We start from the raw sequence: 19,997 nt of genomic DNA, 5'->3' as shown, positions 1-19,997 counted from the left end.
TGGTGTTCAAAGCCATTTTTCCTAATTGGCCACTTGAGACCAGGAAGAAGCCTATGTGACACAAGGGGTATAAAGAGGGGTTCAGTAGCCCACCCCATTTGAGCTCCAATCATCTACACCTGCTGGCAGGTATTGATTGTGTCCCGAGGTCTGTGGGACGCCCAACCTCACCCTACTTCTTCCCGAGGGATTGAGAGAAAGACGCTGGTCCCGCCAAGTCTGGAACGCAGGGGTGAGAATATATACCTGCTAGTGTCTATTTTGCATGCATTTAATAAGAGCTCAGAGAACCAAAAGGGTTTCATGGTACCTGTAAGTGACTTATTAGTGTAATTTCTGTCCTGTCCTTTGTAGTGGCTGTGTTATCTGTAACACAGTAGTAGCATTTAACAGCTAAGTTTACCCTGTAACAATAAAATAGTAACTGTTTAAGCTTTAACCTGACTCCTATAGTTGCTATAACAGAACCAAGCACAATTTAAAAGAACTTCAGCCGGTCATAAGGGACAGGTATAGGAAGAGCTTGGGCATTTGGATTGTCACTCCCAGGTGACAGATCCATTGGGGCATCTCTTAGTCTTCCCCAGACTGCCCGCTGCGAAGGGATCCTGTATTCTAGCAGCTAAAATCTGAGATGTAATAAGCTCTTCCTATAAACTCGGGGCGTCTGAGAGCCTGTTGGCTGCCCTCTGTGACGGGACCCCGGTCCTAGCAGTAAAGTCACAGACATTAAACCTCTTCTCAACACACACACACACTCTGCCCTGACCGTTGGCTGACAAGGGGACACTGAGGTCCAGCAATGCAAGAACCTGAAAGGAAAAGTAAACTGCCCAACTTACATGGGGTGGGGCCATTACTCGTCGGTTCTGTTTATGAGCCCTGTGTGTGGCGGTTTCCCAAATGAATACCAAGTTACTTTCCTCCCTTTTATTACAGGTTTCTTTTCCCCACATAGACTCTGCTTGCAAGTGGGGACCATGGCCTCTCAGAGGCGCCCAGAGGGTCTGTGCGACTGGGTGGGGGCTCAAACCTATTCCGTGTTGGACGGATGGAGAGGGACCCCTAGAGATTAAGCTAGCTTGTGTCACGAAATTGAGCTGTGGTGCTGTCATCCTAAGTAACTCTTTGAATCTCTTGTGTAGAAGAGTGCCCACTCCTATTCACTACGAAAGCAGGAAGCTACAAACAGGAATGAAAAGGGATTTCTGGTTCTACAATTTCTTATTGTTATTGCTTCAATTTCCATAGCTGAGAATGCCCCTAGAGATTAGGAGGAAGCCTGCACTAGCAGTACAGCCAGCCAGCCAAAATGACATTTAACCCCTGAGGGCTAGTCACTCCTCGAGCCCCACCCAGTAAGTTGTGTTATGTGCCCTTGGTAGCAGAAAATCTGGAACTAGTGCAAGTCACCCACAGCCCTCTTTGCCAAGAGACCAGGAGCTAGCTGGTGTCACCCAGACAATGGGAGGGCAGCTGGAGAAGTAATACAGAGGAGGGCACCCCAGGAGTGGACTGATTCAGCACATCCTCTGATTAGGCTCTGAAGATGAGGCTCCAAGAGAGCCCAGGCATGAATTCAAGCTGCCCACCCTCTTGGGAGCCTCCCAGGGAGTTCAGTGGTAGGAAACTTGCCTGCCTTTCCTTGAATGCCTCTGTTAGCTCAGCAACGTCCCACCTGCAAGATTGGTTACATGTGTGCCACCGACAGCAGCAGCCACTGACATATTACAGGGCATCTGGTGATTGGATTGCTTGCCAAATAGGTAACCGATTGTGCTTCCTCTCTGCACTCACCATCACTGCTGAGCTCTGGCTCCGCGCGCATGCACCACTCCACATTCGCTGACTCCAGCAAGTCTCCAGATGAGATCTCTACGATCTGCAGTTTCCGCAGACTCACCAGGTCTATCTCTCTCAGCCCCGCTTCCAATTGTTTCACCACATCTTTGCCTGGCTGACTAGTCAAAACTGTAATCTGAAACAGAAGCCACAGACATAGCTAATGCAGTAACTACCTCCCACTGCCAGGGCTACCAGAGGTACTCAGACCCAGCAAGTGTTGAGCTGAGTATAGCAGCTAGGGAGCGCCCCTCTAGTGGGACCCTCTGTGCAAAGCAGATGCAAAGGCATGTGGTAAAATTGAGTTTAATTTAAACCAACCTGAACTGGATGTGGGAATTGTAATTTTATTACTGTTGCCACCATGCTATGCAGGGAGCACAAAGAGGCCCAGGTAATAGCAGATGGTACGGGAGTTATTATTGTTAAATGCTGATGTAACCTCATTTTGCAAAATGGCCCTGTTGTCAGTTCTTGTGATTGATTTTAAGTCTATGCGAGTCGGTGTGTTTCCTTACCATCAAATCCTCAAGTCAGGGGATTGCATTTACAATTCAAAACCATCTGGACAAACTAGAGAAATGGTCTGAGGTCAATAGGAGGAAGTTTAACAAGGACAAATGCAAAGTGCTCCACCTGGGAAGGAACAATCCATTTCACACACACAGAATGGGAAGTGACTGTCTAGGAAGGAGTCCTGCAGAAAGGGATCTAGGGGTCAGAATGGACCGCAAGCTAAATATGAGCCAGCAGTGTGACACTGTTGCAAAAAAAAGCAAACATGATTCTGGGATTGGTCCTGCCTACAGCAGGGAGCTGGACTTGATGACCTTCTGAGGTCTCTTCCAGCTCTATGGTTCTATGATTCTATGGGATGCATTAACAGGAGTGTTGTGAGCAAGACACGAGAAGTCATTCTTCTGCTCTACTCTGCGCTGATTAGGCCTCAGTTGGAGTATTGTGCCCAGTTCTGGGCACCACTTTGGAGAAAGTCCAGAGAAGAAACAACAAAAATAATGAAAGGTCTAGAAAACATGAGCTATGTGGCAAGGCTGAAGGAACTGGGCTTGTTTGGTTTGGAAAGAGAAGACAGGGGACATGAGAGCAGTTTTCAGGTATCTAGAAGGGTGTCGCAGGAAGGAGGGGAGGGGAATTGTTCTCCTTGGCTTCTGAGGGCAGGACAAGAAGCAATGGGCTTAAATTGCAGCAAGGGAGGTTTAGGTTGGACATTAGGAAAAAGTTCCTCTCAGGGTTAAGGATGTTAAATATTGGTTAATTGACTAGTCCATGGAATTTCTGAGTTTGGAGCCTCTGACGGGATCCTGACTGGCTTGGCCAAGAGGCTGTCAAGTGATAGCACTTCAGGTGCCCCTCCCCACACTGCTGCGCATCTCCTGCCGTTTGCCTTGGAGCTGGCCCTCCCCTGGGGAGCCACCTGCTTTCTGTGCAGAGCAGGGAAGGGGGGGGGCTGATGTCAGGGTGCCCCCTCTCCCACCCTGTATTCTGTCGCCACAGACGCACAATAGAGCTTAGAATGGAGGGATGCTGGCTACTGTTGAGAGTGGTGCAGGGCCAGGGCAGGGGCGAGCCTGCCTTAGCACCACTGCACCACCACCCAAGAGCCCTCTGGTGTAAGCAGTGTCCAGCTAGAGCCAGCTCCAAACCCCTGCCCCAGCCATATACCCCCTCCTACACATCAAGCTCCTGCCCTCGCCCTTAGCCTCCTGGACCCAGACTCCCTTAGGGTATGTCTACACTGCCACCCTAGTTCGAACTAGGGTGGCTAATATAGGCATTCAAACTTTAAATATCCTGGGCTTCATTTGCATGTTCCCGGGCGGGCGCCATTTTTAAATGCCTGTAGTTCGAACTACCTGTCTGCGGCTACACGCGGCACGGACTTGGTAGTTCGAATTAAAGCTCCTAATTCGAACTACCGTTAAACCTCCTTGCAGGAGATAAGCTTCGGGCGGGGAGGGGGATAGTTAGTCTGTAACAGGAAAGATTTAAAAAACAACAAATAGTCTAGTAGCACTGTAAAGGCTAAATAGTTACAAGAGGCTGATAAGAACCATTGGTTTGCACTTGGAAAGGAAGATGACCAACACCAGATTCTACACCGACATCTAGAACCTTTAGCACCTTCATTGTTTGGTTGGTTGATAATGTGCGAGCCATCCGATATCATGACTGAAACAATAGGCATGAGAATTAAACTTGTGAATGAAGTTAAGTTCCAATCCTTCTCTGTGTATTTGGCTTGTGAATTGGTCTGAAACAAAACTGTGTCTTGGAGCTCCATTAATGAGTATCCAGGCAGATTAAAGTGTTCTCCAACAGGTTTTTGTGTGTTGCCTTTTCAGATATCTGATTTGGGTCCATTAATTCTTTCCTGTAGAGATTGTCCATTTTGGCCAATATACATGGCAGTGGGGCATTGCTCGCATTGGATGGCATAGATCACATTCGTGGATGTGCAGTTAAATGAGCCTTTGATTCGGTGGCTGTTGTCATTGGGTCCAGTGATGAAATCGCTGGTATAGGCGTGTGTGCAGAGTTGGCACTGGGGCTGATTGCAGGGGTGGGTTCCTGGACGATAATGATGGAGGTGTGCTGCGTGGTTACTGGAAAGAATTTGTTTGAGGCAAGGGGGTTGTCTGTAAATGAGAACTGGCCTTTCCCTCAAGGCCTCTGAGAGTGAGGGGTCATTTTCTAGGATAGTTTGTAGATTGTTGATAATGCATTGGAGGGGTTTAAGTTGAAGACTGTAGGTGATAACGAGTGGAATTTTGTTGTTTTCTCTTCTAGGCCTGTCTTGAAGTAGTTCATGTCTGGGTACTTTTTTGGCTTTATCAATCTGTGTTTTCACCATAGAGCTGGAAGAGACCTCAGAAGGTCATCAAGTCCAACCCCCTGCTCTAGACAGGACCAATCCCAACTAAATCAACCCAGCCAGGTCTTTGTCAAGCCGAGACTTAAACACCTCTAGGGATGGAGACTCCACTACTTCCCTAGGTAACCCATTCCAGGCCTTCACCACTCTCCTAGTGAAATAGTTTTTCCTAATATCCAACCTGGACCTCTCCCACCACAACTTGAGACCACTGCTCCTTGTTCTGCCATCTGTCATTACTGAGAACAGCCTTTCTCCATCTTCTTTGGAACCTCCCTTCAGGAAGTTGAAGGCTGCTATCCAATTCCCCCTCACTCTTTGCTTCTGCAGACTAAACAGACCCAACTCCCTCAGCCTCTCCTCATAGGTCATACGCTCCAGCCCCCTAATCATTTTGGTTGCCCTCCGCTGGACCCTCTCCAATGGTCCACATCCTTTTTGTAGTGGGGGCTCCAGAACTGGACACAATACTCCAGCTGTGGCCTCACAAGAGCCAAATAAAGGGGAATAATGACATCTCTGGATCTGCTGGCAATGCTCCTCCTAATGTACCTTAATATGCCATTAGCCTTCTTGGCTACAAGGGCCCACTGTTGACTCATATCCAGCTTCTCATCCACTGTAACCCCCACGTCCTTTTCTGCAGAACTACTACTTAGCTGGTTGGTCCCCAGCCTGTAACTATGCTTGGGATTCTTCCGTCCCAAGGGCAAGGCTCTGCACTTGTCCTTGTTGAACCTCATCAGATTTCTTGTGGCCCAATCCTCCAATTTGTCTGAGTCACTCTGGACCCTATCCCTGCCCTCCAGAGTATCGACCTCTCCCCCTAGCTTAGTGTCATCTGCAAACTTGCTGAGGGTGCAATCCATCCCCTCATGCAGGTCATTAATAAAGATATTGAATAAAACTGGTCCTAGAACTGAACCTTGTGGCACTCCGCTAAAAACTGACCGCCATCCTGATATCGAGCCGTTTATCGCTACCCGCTGGGCCCGGCCTTCTAGCCATCTTTCTATCCATCTTACCGTCCATTTATCCAATCCACATTCCCTTAACTTGCTGGCAAGAATATTGTGGGAGACCATATCAAAAGCCTTGCTAAAGTCAAGGTATTTCCCATGTCCACAGAGCCAGTTACCTCATCATAGAAGCTAATCAGATCGGTCAGGCACGACTTGCCCTTTGTGAATCCATGCTGACTATTCCTGATCACTTTCCTCTCTTCCAAGTGCCTCAAAATGGATTCCTTAAGGATCCCTTCCATGATTTTTCCAGGAACCAAGGTAAGACTGACCGGCCTATAGTTCCCTGGATCGTCCTCCTTCCCTTTTTTGAAGATGGGCACTACATTTGCCTTTTTTCAAACATCTGGGATCTCTCCCGATCTCCATGACTTTTCAAAGATAATGGCCAAAGGCTCCTCAATGACATTTGCCAACTCCCTCAGTACCCTCGAATGCATTAAGTCCGGACCCATGGATTTGTGTACGTTTAACTTTTCTAAATAGTTCCTAGCCTGTTCTTTACCCACCATGGGCTGTCCATTTTCATCCCATCTTGCATCACTTAGCGCATTAGTCCAGGAGCCGACCTTGTCCGTGAAGACATAGGCAAAGAAAGCATTGAGTACTTCAGCTTTCCCCACATCATCTGTCACTAAGTTACCTCCTTCATCCAGTAGGGACCCTACACCCTCTCTGATCACCTTCTTCTTGTTAACATGCCTGTAGAAACCTTTCTTGTTATCCTTCACATCCTTAGCCAGTCGCAATTCCAATTGCGCTTTTGCCTTCGTGATAACCCCCCGGCATTCTCGAGCTATACGTTTATACCCCTCCCTGGTCATTTGTCCAAGTTTCCACTTTTTGTAAGCTTCCTTTTTGTGCTTAAGTTCACCAAGGATTCTGCCCATCAGGTCTCTGAGGGAGTCAAAATCTGCTTTTCTGAAGTCCAAGGTGTGTATTTTACTACTCTTTTCTTCCTTTGGTCAGGATCCTGAAATCTACCATCTCATGATCACTGCTTCCCAGGTTGTCACCTACCTCTACTTCCCCTATTAGTTCCTCCCTGTTTGTGAGCAGAAGGTGAAGCTGAGCATGGCCCCTGGTCGGATCCTTCAGCACTTGTACCAAGAAGTTATCCCCAACATTCTCCAAAAACTTCCTGGATTGCCTGTGTACTGCCGTATTGGTCTCCCAAAAGATGTCAGGGTGATTAAAGTCCCCCACGAGAACCAGGGCTTGCAATCTGGAAGCTTCTCTCAGTTGTCCGAAGAAAGCCTCATCTACGTCATCCACCTGATTCGGAGGCCTGTAGTAGATACCAGCCACAACACCACTGCTGTTGTTTGCACCTCTAAAATTAGCCCATAGACTCAACAGGTTTTTCTCCCTCTATATACTGGAATTCTGAGCAATCATAGTGCTCTCTTACATATAGTGCACTCCTCCTCCTTTCCTCCCCTGCCTGTTCTTCCTGAATAGTCTATACCCTTCCAAGACAGCACTCCTGTCATGTGAGTCATCCCATCAAGTCTCTGTTATGCCAATTAAATCATATTTCTTGGACTAGGCCAGGGCCTCCAGTTCTTCCTGTTTGCTGCCCAGAATTCTAGCATTCGTGTACAAACACCTCAGATAACCAGTTGATCGCCCTATCTTCTCCATTCAAATCAGGGGTCCTCCTTTCTTGCTCGTTCCTCTTTGCATTTCTTCCTGGTATCTGACTTTCCCATTCCTCTCAGGGTTTTGGTCACCATCCCCCGACAAACCTAGTTTAAAGCCCTCCTCACTAGGTTTGTAAGCCTGCCCGCGAAGATGCTTCTTCCTCTCTTGGTTAGGTGGATCCCATCTCTTCTTAACAATCCTTGTGCCCAGAACAGAGTCCCATGGTTGAAGAAACCAAAGCCCTCTCTGTGACACCACCTGCGCAACCATGCATTTGCTTCCTCAATTCGATGATCCCTGCCCAGTTCTTTCTCTTCAACAGGGAAGATGGACGAGAACACCACTTGCGCTCCAAATTCTTTGATCCTTCTTCCCAGCGCTACATAATCTGCAGTAACCCACTCAAGGTCATTCTTGGCCGTATTGTTAGTTCCCACGTGGAGAAGCAGGAACGGGTAGTGATCCGAAGGTTTGATCAGCTTGGTAAGCCTCTCAGACACATACTGAATTCGAGCTCCCAGTAAGCAGCACACCTCTCAAGATTCCAGGTCTGGACGGCAGATGGATGGCTCAGTCCCTCTTAGGAGGGAGTCCCCGACCACCACCACCCGTCGTCTTCTTTTGGGGGTGGTGGTCGTGAAACCCCCATCCCTAGGATTGCTCATCCCATGCCTTCCAGTAGATGGTGTTCCCTTCCGGTTTCTTCCTTGTGAGGTCCCTTCCAAAGCATGCACCACAGCAGAGCCTGTGGAGACAGCCTGAAAGCGATTACTTACCTCTATAGCATTGGGGGATTCCTGTGCTGGCCTTTTTCCCCTTCTAGAAGTTACATGCTGCCAGTTCTCTTCCTGGTCCCGTACTGCCCTCTCTGGCTCTTCCGCCTGCCGTGCTTGCAGGATTAAACGCTGCCTTCTATCGAGGAAGTCTTCATCCTCTCTGATCGAGCATAGGGTCGACACTTGAGCCTCCAGTCCTCTAATTTTTTCTTCCAAAATGGCAACCAGCTTGCACTTAGTGCAGATGAAATCCGTTCTTTCTTCCAGGAGGAAGACAAACATGGCACATGCTGTGCAGGTTGTCCGAGACAGAACATCAGAAATGGCTGCCCGTCGCAGGGAGCCATAGCCTGTAATACCTCTAAGGCTGGTATAGGGGGCTCTGTCTGTGAGGTGGAGTGTTTTCCATATAAGGGCATGTAAATTAATAATCTTCCCCTGCTCGCTCCACCCATTGCAGTGAAAGATCAGCCAATGGGCTGACTTGTGCTCAGGCCTGCTACTCCACCCACTGCAAAAACCAACCTATGGGGTGATAAGTTCACAGGCAATAAAACAGGCAGGCAGCCCCTCTCTCACGGGGGATTTGCATCGAGTGAACGCCTGGCCTGATCACCCAGACGCCTTGTACCCCCCGCTCTCGAGTCTTACTGAGCGTACTCCGAGTTGGTCGACCCGAGTGGAGATAGTTTATGAGCATGTGACCAGTACCTGTGTTCCTGCTGTCTCCAGAACTGGTATACCCCCCCCCCCCCCGCCATCATCCCTATCCTAATTGATTTTTTAGTTGTCCTTATTGCTTGTCAAGTGACAGTGGCTAAAAAGTTACTGTTAGTTTCTAAATAGTTGTGGTTTAGGTTTTTTACTGTTTCCTTGTATAAAGTTGTGTAAATAATCAGCCCTATGGACAATACCAGTGTTAATTCAACTGTTCCTAACCCCTGGGCAGTTATTGGGAATTATTGTGATTTAGAAAAGCCTCAGGGAATTGTTTTGTGTTGTCTGGCAATCTGTTTAATTTTTGTTCTGATGATTGTCTGGCGCCATCAAAATAAAATCAGTTTGTGCTTTTTAAAACCCCCAGTTGTGGTCTCATCCTTTCCGGCATCCCTTCGAACCTCGTGTATTACGGGGACTGACACAGGTAATAACAGCAGACCTATTACCATCCATATCTGCTTTCCTGGAGAAAGGATTTAAAAGAAAGACAAGAGAACCTCGCCCCCTTCCCTCTCCCCTTCCCAACTCCCTCTCTAAACTCCCTGTTAGCACTCACCTGTTCACAAGCTCCTTGGTCGCTTGCTCACTGCTTTATAAAGCCCTGGACTGCCTGAAAGTCCCTCCCCCTACCAAGGCTCAGCCAATCAACAGAGGCTTCTACAATTCAAACTAATTAGAAGCCAACAGTTTCCACCTGCCAGTCATAGCACACACTCCGTGAAGGGGAGGGAAAGGGGGAAGGGGAAGGGAAAAAACACACACACCCTCACTCACAAATACAAGCTCAGCACACAGCAAGAAAGCCCCAAATAACACACACTGCAGACAGCCACTTCCCTCAAGAGTCCTGTATCTGCTTCTCCTTTACCCGGAGAACTTCCTCTCTAAACTCCCTGTTAGCACTCACCTGTCTGTGGGATGGGAGCAAATATGGTTGTATCTGAGGGCTTGGCTGTATACAATAGATTGGGAAATGTGTCTAGGATGGAAGCTAGAGGCATGAAGGTAAGTGTAGCAGTCGGTAGGTTTCCTATGTAGGGTGGTGGAAATTTGTCCATCATTTAATAGTACTGTAGTGTCAAGGAAGTGGATTTCTCGTGTGGACTGGTTCAAGCTGAGGTAGATGCTGGGGTGAAAGTTGTTGAAATCCCTGTGAAATTCTTCAAGGATTTCTTTCCCGTGGATCCATATGCTCAAGATGGCATCAGTGTAGTGTAAGTAGAGTAAGGTTGTTAGGGGGAGAGAGCTAAGGAAACTTTGTTCAAGGTCAGTCATAAAGATGTTGGCATATTATGGTGCCATGCGGGTGCCCATGGCTGTGCTGCTGACTTGAAGATACAAATTATCTCCAAATTGGAAGTAGTTGCGGGTGAAGACAAAGTCGCAGAGCTCTGTAACCAGGTGTGCAGTGTTGTTATGGGGGATGGTGTTCCTGATAGCCTATGACCCATCTTCATGTGGAATGTTGGTGTAAAGAGCTTCTACATCCATGGTGGCCAGGATGGTGTTTTCTGGTAGATTACTGATGTTTTGTAGTTTCCTCAGAAAGTCAGTGATGTCTCAAAGGAAGCTAGGAGTGCTGGTAGCATAGGGTCTGAGGAGAGAGTCAATATAGCCAAATAATCCTGTTGTAAGTGTGCCAGTGCTTGAGATGATGGGATTTCCAGGTTTGTGTATCCTGGGTAGCAGATAGAAGACTCCTGGTCGGGGATTAGGGGGGATGTTAGTGTAAATTTGATCCTGAGCAGCATCAGGGAGCCTCATGAGCAGCTGTTTCAGGTTTTTTTTATATTCTTTAGTGGGATCACAGGAGAGAGGCATGTAGAATTTGGTGTTGGTGAGTTGTCTGGTGGCCTCCTGTTCATAATCTGTTATGTTCTTGATGACTACAGTGCCCCCTTTGTCAGCCTCTTTGATTATGATGTTAGAATTGTTTTTGAGGTTGAGTATAGCATTACATTCTGCATGGCTGAGGTTATATGCTATTGTTTTCTGACAATGTCAGCTCAAGCACGTTTGCGGAAGCAGTCAATGTAAAAGTCAAGATTCTTGTTACGAACGTTAGTAGCTGTCCACATAGAAACCTTCCTCTTGTGGGATTGGTGGGAAAGAGCAGCAAGGTCAGTGTGTTGTACATTGATGTGTTGGAAATATTCCTGTAGGCAAAGGCAGCAAAAATAGGCTTCCAGATCTCCACAGAACTGAATCATATTCGTGGAGGTAGTGGGACAGAAGGAGAGTCCTTGAGATAGGACAGATTCCTCTGCTGGACTAAGATTGTGGTTGGGTAGGCTTCTGTATTATGTTACCTTCCCTTTGAGATGGGGTATGCAAGCGCCAGACTGGGACAGAAAAGGTAAAGGAACAGGGCGGGTCCAGGGAGCCCTGCCCTTGCATGCTCCAGCTGGGAACAGAGTTGAAAAGGGAATAGCCCAGCTCATTGAAGGGGGACAGACTTTCCCTGAAGGCTCCTGACAAAGGGGCTGGAGAAGCCTCCCTAAGGGAAAGGAACTCTGTGCTCAGCCTTGTGGGGGACTGAGTTTGGTTTCTTTTGCCTTATCTGGGATCAGAAGCTGAGACTGAGAAACAGAGTTAGGGTATGTCTACACTACCCCCCTAGTTCGAACTAGCGGGGGTAATGTAGTCATCCGCAATTGCAAATGAAGCCCGGGATTTGAATTTCCCGGGCTTCATTTGCATGAAGCCGGCCGGCGCCATTTTTAAATACCGGCTAGTTCGAACCCCGTGCCGTGCGGCTACACGCAGCACGGAGTAGCTAGTTCGGATTAGGCCTCTAATCCAAACTAGCTGTACTCCTCGCGGCACGGGGTTCGAACTAGCCGGCATTTAAAAATGGCGCCGGCCGGCTTCATGCAAATGACTACATTACCCCCGCTAGTTCGAACTAGCGGGGTAGTGTAGACATACCCTTAGGGAGTGATCTGGGGTGGGTAAGTCAAAGGGCCCTGGTGGAGTGGTGATCCTGCGCTCCCCTACCCTGCCTCCCACTACTGAGTGGGACTAACCATTAGGTAGCCCAGCCCACCAAGGACCCTATTACACCCTTTAAGTGGACCTGCTTCTTAGGGGTATGTCCACACTGCAAAGCTAATTCGGAATAACAGCCGTTATTTCAAATTAACTTTACTAGCGTCTATACATGCAAACCACTATTTCAAAATTAATTTGAAATAGCTGAGCGCTTAATTCAAATTTGGTAAACCTCATTCTACGAGGAGTAACGCCGAACTGGAAATAGCTATTTCAAATTAAGCTCTGTGTAGACACTTATTTCAAAATCGGGGTCCTCTAGCCTATCCCAGGGAGCCCTGGTGGCCACTCTGGGCACAACCAGGAAAACTTACTCTCCTCTCCCCCAGCCCCGGAGTGATTAAAGGGGTAGAATTTGGCCACAGTGCCTGTGCCAGCTCCAACCCTGCCAGCCCAGAGCCAACAGTGGCCACGGGGGCCCCTGACCCAGTGGCCCCAAAACATGAGCCAGCAAGCCACTGGCAGCCAGCCCTCCCCCACTCACCAGGAGCAGTCTGCCAGCTCCCAGGAGTCTGACGGGCTGAAGAAGGCGAGCACCTTCCTGGTCCAGGGTGGAGATCATGGGGGATGCCCTCAATGTCCATGATTTCCGCACTAGATGGAGGAATGCGGCCGTCTAGGGCAGGATAGCTGCCAGCCTGGCCACCAAAGGCCACATGCAAACCCAGGAGCAGGTTTGCATGAAAATCAAGTTGGTCTGGTGAGACCCCCAACCCTGGGCCCCGAGCTTCCCCTCCCACTGCTTCCTCTTGCTTCCCCCTTCCAGCTCCCTCCTCTCAGGTTTCCCCCTCCCCTCTTCCACCCTCTCGCTTCCCCTCTCCCACCTCCTTTTCTCAGTCTCCCCAGAGGTTCATCCCCCCCACCCAGTTTTGTTCAATAAACCCAGTTTCTATTTTTGAACTTATGTGTCTTTTATTTGACATCACGAAGGGGGGGGGCTAGGAAGGGGTAAGTGGAAGGACATGAGGGAGGAATGAGGCACGAGCCCCCGGTGGGGAGGACCGGGGTGGCTCTTCAGGGTGGATGCTCTCCCACAGGGCATCCTGGATCCTGACAGCGCCCCGATGGATCCCTGGATGGCAGCCTTTAGCAAGTGCAGCTGGGCTGATGGCAATGACCCCACGAGACGCACCGGCGTGCCCAGGGGCAGCTCTGGCTCCATGTGGCCAAGTGCCGTGGTGTCCTGAGTGCGGGCACTCCAAGACAGGATTGCTTTGCTGTCTTTCATCAAGGTAGACAAGCAAGTGGGGAACCCTGAGTACTGTCTGTCCTGGGTGGGGGTAGGGTCCCTTTAAGCATGGAGCTCAGTTAGCCTCAGACAGCAGCCCCACACACTAAGTCCTAACCTGATGCCCTGCCAGCACTGGTTCCGGACAGCCTTAACTTTGGTTCAGGGTCCACTCAGTGTGGACACACTATTTCGAAATAGCAAAACACTATTTTGAAATAGGGTTTGTGTGTAGATGCGTTAATTCAAATTAGCTTAATTCGAATTAACTATTTCGAATTAAGTTAACTCGAATTAACGCTGTAGTGTAGACGTACCCTAGGAGAGGGGAGGAATTTGGAGAGGGTCCATGGCATTTGGGGGCAACACCTGATGCAGCAAGGAGTTGTTGCCAGGAGCTCTTCAGAAAGAGCTAGGCCAGGGGTCTCAAACTCAACGTAAAGGTTGGACCTGACTGGTCCTGAATGAGGGATTTTGCTGGACCAGGAGAGGCCACCATTTCTGGCCCCTCTTCCACTGGCCCTCACAGCTCTGTCCTGGCTGCCAGCCTGACAGCCAGCTCCCCACTACCACCAACCCCGTAGCTGCACATTGGGCTCCTAGCTCTGCTGGCTCCACTGGGACTCTCTGATCCTGGAACATCTGTGGTCCTACTGGACAATGCATGTTGTCTGACCAGAGAGTCCTGGTTTAGAAAGGTTCAACCTGTACCTTAGGGTCAGTGCCAGACCTCAAATCCTCCTAGCAGGCCAGTGGGCAATCCCCTCTGGCAGGTCTCCAGTGGGATCAGGAGTCTCAGTGCAACCTTCCCCCACCATGCATCTCCCTGCTGTCCCTGGGTAGTTTAAAACCCACCGGGGCTCCCACCATCACCACTGGCAGTGCAGTGGGGCTAGAGTGACATTCTGCTGCTAGCTCCATGCTGCTGCCAGCATGTCCCTGTGGGCTGGGCTATCTCCTCCAGAGGTGCGAGCTATGAAACTATTAACGCCTTGTGTGAAACTGACTATATATCAGGTATCTAAAAGAGTGTCACAAGGAGGAGGGAGAAAACTTGTTCTCCTTGGCCTCTGAGGATAGAGCAAGAAGCGATGGGCTTAAACTGCAGCAAGGGAGGTTTAGGTTGGACATTAGGAAAAAGTTCCTAACTGTCAGGGTAGTCAAACACTGGAATAAATTGCCCAGGGAGGTTGTGGAATCCCCATCTGTGGAGATATTTAAGAGCAGGTTAGATAAATGTCTATCAGGGATGGTCTAGACAGTATTTGATCCTGCCATGAGGACAGGGGCCTGGACTCGATGACCCCTCGAGGTCCCTTCCAGTCCTAGTCTTCTATGATTCTATGACAACTCTCCTGATTTGATCCAAGCCTCCCTCTTTTCCTGCTAGCGGCTCCCCGGCTTGACAGAAGCCTGACCTGTAAAAGGCGGGGGTGGCTGGCTTTATAATGTGACATCCAGTTAATGTCTTTGTTCAAGCCCAGGGAAACAGTGTCAGTGTCAAATTTGGGCCTTTTCACCATCCCCTGGAAAAGTGCTCCACAGGCTGACCATGAAGAAATGATTTATTTTCTTTTAAAATATACTGCCTATAAATTCCATTGGGTGACTTTCTTGTTTTATGTTAAGTTTTAAAGCACTTGGAAGAGGGGAAAGTGATCAGGAATAGTCAGCATGGATTCACGAAGGGCAAGTCGTGCCTGACCAATCTGATTAGTTTCTATGATGAGGTAACTGGCTCTGTAGATATGGGAAAGTCAGTGGATGTGATAGACCTTGACTTTAGCAAGGCTTTTGATACCGTCTCCCACAATATTCTTGCCAGCAAGTTAAGGGAATGTGGATTGGCAAATGGACTGTAAGATGGATAGAAAGATGGCTAGAAGGCCGGGCCCAGCGGGTAGTGATCAACAGCTCCATGTCAGGTTGGCGGTTGTTTTCTAGCAGAGTGCCCTAGGGATCTGCTCTTGGACCGGTTTTGTTCATCGTCTTTATTAGTGACCTGGATGAGGGGATGGGTTGCACCCTCAGCAAGTTTGCAGATGACAATAAGCTAGGGGGAGAGGTAGATACACTGTAGGGCAGAAATAGGGTCCAGAGCGACTTGGACAGATTAGAGGATTGGGCCAAAAGAAAGCTGATGAGGTTCAACAAGGACAAGTGCAGAGTCCTGCCCTTGGGACGGAAGAATCCCAAACATTGTTATTGTCTGGGGACTGAATGGCTAAGTAGCAGTTCTGTAGAAAACGACCTGGGGATTACAGTGGACGAGAAGCTGGATATGAGTCAACAGTGTGCCCTTGTAGCCAAGAAGGCTAATGGCTGCATTAGGAGGAGCATTGCCAGCAGATCCAGAGAAGTGATTATTACCCTTTATTCGGCTCTGGTGAGGCCACACCTGGAATATTGTGTCCCCACCAGAGAAAGGATGTGGATGCATTAGAGAGGGTCCAGCGGAGGGTGACCAAAATGATTAGGTGGCTGGCGCGTATGACCTATGAGGAGAGACTGAGGGATTTGGGTTTGTTTAGTCCGCAGAAAAGAAGAGCGAGGGGGGATATGATAGCAGCCTTCAACTTCCTGAAAGGAGGTTCCAAAAAAGATGGAGAAAGGCTGTTCACAGTAGTGAGGGATGGCAGAACAAGGAGTAATGGTCTCAAGTTACAGTGGGAGTGGTCTAGGTTGGATATTAGGAATAACTATTTCCCTAGGAGGTTGGTAAAGCACTGGAACGGGTTACCTAAGGAGTGGGTGGAATCTCCGTCCCTAGAGGTTTTTAAATCTCGGCTTGACAAAGCCCTGGCTGGGTTGATTTAGTTGGAATTGGTCCTGCTTTGGGTAGGGGGCTAGACTTGATGACCTCCTGAGGTCTCTTCCAACTCTATGATTCTGTTAGTGAAGGAGAAAATGACGTTTCCTTACTCTATTCTATCCCCCCACCTTTTAGTCATTTCTTTTCTAAGATGAAAAATCCCAGTTTTTCTAATTTGTCTTCATATGGAAGCTTTTCCCCTTCTCTGTATCTTTTCCCAAATCTAATATACTCTTTTCTAGATGGGGTAACCATAGGATTTAAAAATGATAAATTTCATTATTTCAGATATTTAAATCTGAAATTTCACAGTGTTGTCGTTGTAGGGGTCCTGACTCACAGAGGAGTTGTGTGAGAGTCGCTAGGGTGTTGTAGTGGGGGTTGTGGCACTTCTGCGGAGCTGCTGGAGGCAGCATTACAGAGCGGTGGCTGTTGGCTGGGACTCCAGCTCTGAAGGCAGAGCTACCACCAGCAGCAACACAGAAGGAAGAGTGGCAGTACCATACCAAGCCACCCTTATTCCTGCACTGCTGCTGGCAGAGCTGGGCTCTTAGTTAGCAGCTGCCACACTCTGGGGGCCCAGCACTGGAAGCAGCAGTTCTCAAGGGCGACATCAGTATGGTATTGGCACCCTCACTTCTGCACTGCTGCTGATGAGTTGCTGCCTTCAAAACTGGGCACCCAGCCAGCATTACAACCACTGCTCTCCCGTTGGTCAGCTCTGAAAGCAGTACATAAATGAGGTTTGCAGTACCACAACCCTCCCCAAATAACTTTGTGATCTCCCTGCAACTCCCTTTTGGGTCAGGGCCCCAATCTGACATGATGGTCTTCCCTATGAAATCTGCATAGTACAGGGTAAAAGTTCACAAATGGCCAGATTTCATGGTCCGTGATGTGTTTTGCATGGCTCTGAATTTGGTAGGGTCCTACTTCTCATCTGTTCCTTTCCTAATGATTCTCAATATTCTGTTGGCTTTTTAGATTGCTACTGCACATTGAGCAAATGTTTTCAGGAAACTACCCTCAATAATTCCTGGGTATTTCTTGAGTGGTAACAACTAATTTAGACCCTATCATTTTGTATGTATAGTTGAGATTATATTTTTCAATGTGCATTTACTTTATATTTATCAGCACTGAATTACAGCTGCCTTTGTGTTGCACAGTCACACAGTTTTGATGTCACTTGGTAACTATTTGCAGTCAGCTTTGAATTTAACTGTTTTCAGTAATTTTGTATCATCTGTAAATTTTGCCACCTCACTGTTCGCCCCGTTTTCAAGATCATTTATGAGTAAATTGAATAGCACTGGTTCCCATCCAGACCTCGGGAACACACCACCAACCTTTTTCCCCATCTTTTAAGTGGCATTTAGTGCTGTGGCAATGTTTTCGTGATCATCTAAGAATCTTTCAATTATTTGAATGACAAGCCTTTTGTTATGTTAATCATCCCAAAGGCAAAGCTGGGAAGGGCATGCTCTTTAAGCAGACTTGAAATATGCAATTCAGGAGTTCTAACTTCAAGGAGCTATTGCAGCCCTGAAGGATGCATTGAATTGAATATCTTACTGCCCCTGTATAAAACTATGGTATGCCCACATCTTGAATACTGTGTACAGATGTGGTCTCCTCACCTCAAAAAAGATATTTTGGCCTTGGAAAGGGTTCAGAAAAGGGCAACTAAAATGATTAGGGGTTTGGAACGGGTCCCATATGAGGAGAGGTTAAAGCGACTGGGACTTTTCAGTTTAGAAAAGAGGAGACTGAGGGGGGATATGATAGAGGTATATAAAATCATGAGTGGTGTCGAGAGGGCCGATAAAGAAAAGTTATTTATTAGTTCCCTAAATAGAAGAACTAGAGGACACCAAATGAAATTAATGGGTAGCAGGTTTAAAACTAATAAAAGAAAGTTCTTCACACAGCGTGTTGTCAACCTGTGGAACTCCTTGCCAGAGGAGGCTGTGAAGGCTAGGACTATAACAGAGTTTAAAGAGAAACTAGATAATTTCATGGAGGTTAGGTCCATAAAAGGCTATTAGCCAGGGGATAAAATGGTGTCCTTGGCCTCTGTTTGTCAGAGGCCGGAGAGGGATGGCAGGAGACAAATTGCTTGATCATTGTCTTCAGTCCACCCTCTCTGGGGCACCTGGTGCTGGCCACTGTCGGTAGACAGGATACTGGGCTAGATGGACCTTTGGTCTGACCCAGTACGGCCGTTCTTATGTTCTTATGTTATGCCCCTGAAGAGCCTTTTGTATTATAATGTAAGCCAGAAACCCTCCATGAAAATTGCACAGTAATGTGTGCTTGCATAGCACAGTAAGGATTCTTCCCTCTCATCTGGTTTGCTAAACTAATCTACAGGTTGAGCCTCTCTAGTCCAGTACTCTCTGGTTCGGCAACATCTGTGATCCAGCATCATTTGAGTTAGCCAGATGTCCACTTATCATGGTGGGACCAAGTTTGTTTATAGCCCCCAGTCCTTGCTCTTAGTGTTCTGTGTTGTTGGCTAAGCTCTAATTTACCCCATATGACTTCTGAGAGGCCCGTAAGCAGTAGAAGTGTTGGAAATGGTGCTGCCAATATTACTCTCCCATGATTTGGCAAATTCTCTGGTTGGCACTGGCCAGGTCCTGAGGATGTTGGGCTCGAGAGTTTCCACCTGAAGTGGAATATATGCCACCTACATCCAGGGTCAAATTTCCAGTTAGGAACAATGGGCATGTGCCTAGACACACCATGGAATCAGCAGCACAGCTGGATTTTTTTTTTAAATAAAAGGAAGCAGAAGAAGCCCCTATCTACCCACTGCTCATTTGGCCCTTCCCTCCCCCCCACCCACTGCTTATTCCACTTGACCCCGTGGCCAACTGAGGGCTTCTCTTCACCCCCTGGGAGACCAATAAGGTGGGAGCTGGCTTGGGGTGGTGGGTTCCGTGAGCCATGTATGCTGGAGAGTGGTGTCTCCTCCTAGAGCTGGGTGTGGGGAGGCACCTTGGCCAGACCCTCCACAAGACCAGATACTGCTGAGCCCCACTTACCCTGGCACCCCTCAGGCTGGGGAAGGGAGTTGGATTGCAAAGGGGCTTTGGGATCAGGAGCTGCTCTGGGTCTGCAGGAGACCTGGGGCACAAGGCTGGCGGGGGAGTGGGGGAGGAAGAAGCAGTCTCCTTGTCTGTTCTGTTCTGCCAGGATCTGACCTGATGGCTCATGCCACTTGCAGCTGCTGGGAAGGGCTGGGGGATTGCTGTCCCAGTGGCCTGAGCCAGACTCTCTAGGCTCCAGCAAGCCTGGGTCAGCTCGCACATCCCAGTAGTAGCTCAGTCTGCTGACACAACTGTGAAGCCTGGAGACGGTCTGCAAACAGTGCTTCAAGCAAAGTGGCTAGTAATTAGTTTGGGGACAGGTGGTGCTGGGAGGGGGTGTTCTCTATGGAGCCTGTGGGGAAGTAAACTGCAGCTAAGTTGTCCTGGCAGGTGGGGATCAAGAGGTGCTGGACTTTTATTCTCCCCCTTTCTTTTCCCTTCCTCCCCCTTTCAGGGCAGTGAAAGGTTGCTGCTTTTCCAACTAACCTACTTATGGCACCTCCCTTTCCAGAGCTGAACTTCCTGAGATTGGTGTAAGCTGGGCCTGGCTGACAGTGGGGGGACTAGACTGTAAGCAGAGGGATGCTGAAGATTCTCTGCCTAGGACCTAGGGGGATGTGAGGTATAAATCTGGCCCTGCATACGCATGGGCTATGTCTAGACTGGCCAGTTTTTCCGGAAAATCAGCCGCTTTTCTGGAAAAACTTGCCAACTGTCTACTCTGGCCGCTTGAATTTCCGCAAAAGCACTGACTTCCTACTGTAAGAAATCAGTGCTTTTTGCGGAAATACAATGCTGCTCCCGTTCGGGCAAAAGTCCCTTTTGTGCAAAGCTTTTGCACAAAAGGGCCAGTGTAGACAGCTGAGATTGGTTTTCCGCAAAAAAACCCCGATCACGAAAATGGCGATTGGGGT

The 19,997-nt window shown here is 48.5% G+C and overlaps 1 protein-coding gene across 2 annotated transcripts in view; it reads right to left on the bottom strand.

Moving 5' to 3' along the window:
* The window catches only part of M1AP (meiosis 1 associated protein), an 85,366-nt gene that overhangs the window by 43,640 nt on the left and 21,729 nt on the right, over window positions 1–19,997 (bottom strand). For both annotated transcript variants that reach the window (XM_025184314.2, XM_025184315.2), the window contains exon 4: window positions 1,798–1,978. In XM_025184314.2, the coding sequence (XP_025040099.2) occupies window positions 1,798–1,978 (181 nt within the window). The remainder of the gene's footprint in view (window positions 1–1,797; window positions 1,979–19,997) is intronic.

The sequence above is a fragment of the Pelodiscus sinensis genome, unplaced genomic scaffold (genome assembly GCF_049634645.1).
Source record: "Pelodiscus sinensis isolate JC-2024 unplaced genomic scaffold, ASM4963464v1 ctg84, whole genome shotgun sequence".
NCBI classification, from domain to species: domain Eukaryota; kingdom Metazoa; phylum Chordata; order Testudines; family Trionychidae; genus Pelodiscus; species Pelodiscus sinensis.
This window is presented reverse-complemented; position numbering and strand designations above follow the sequence as displayed.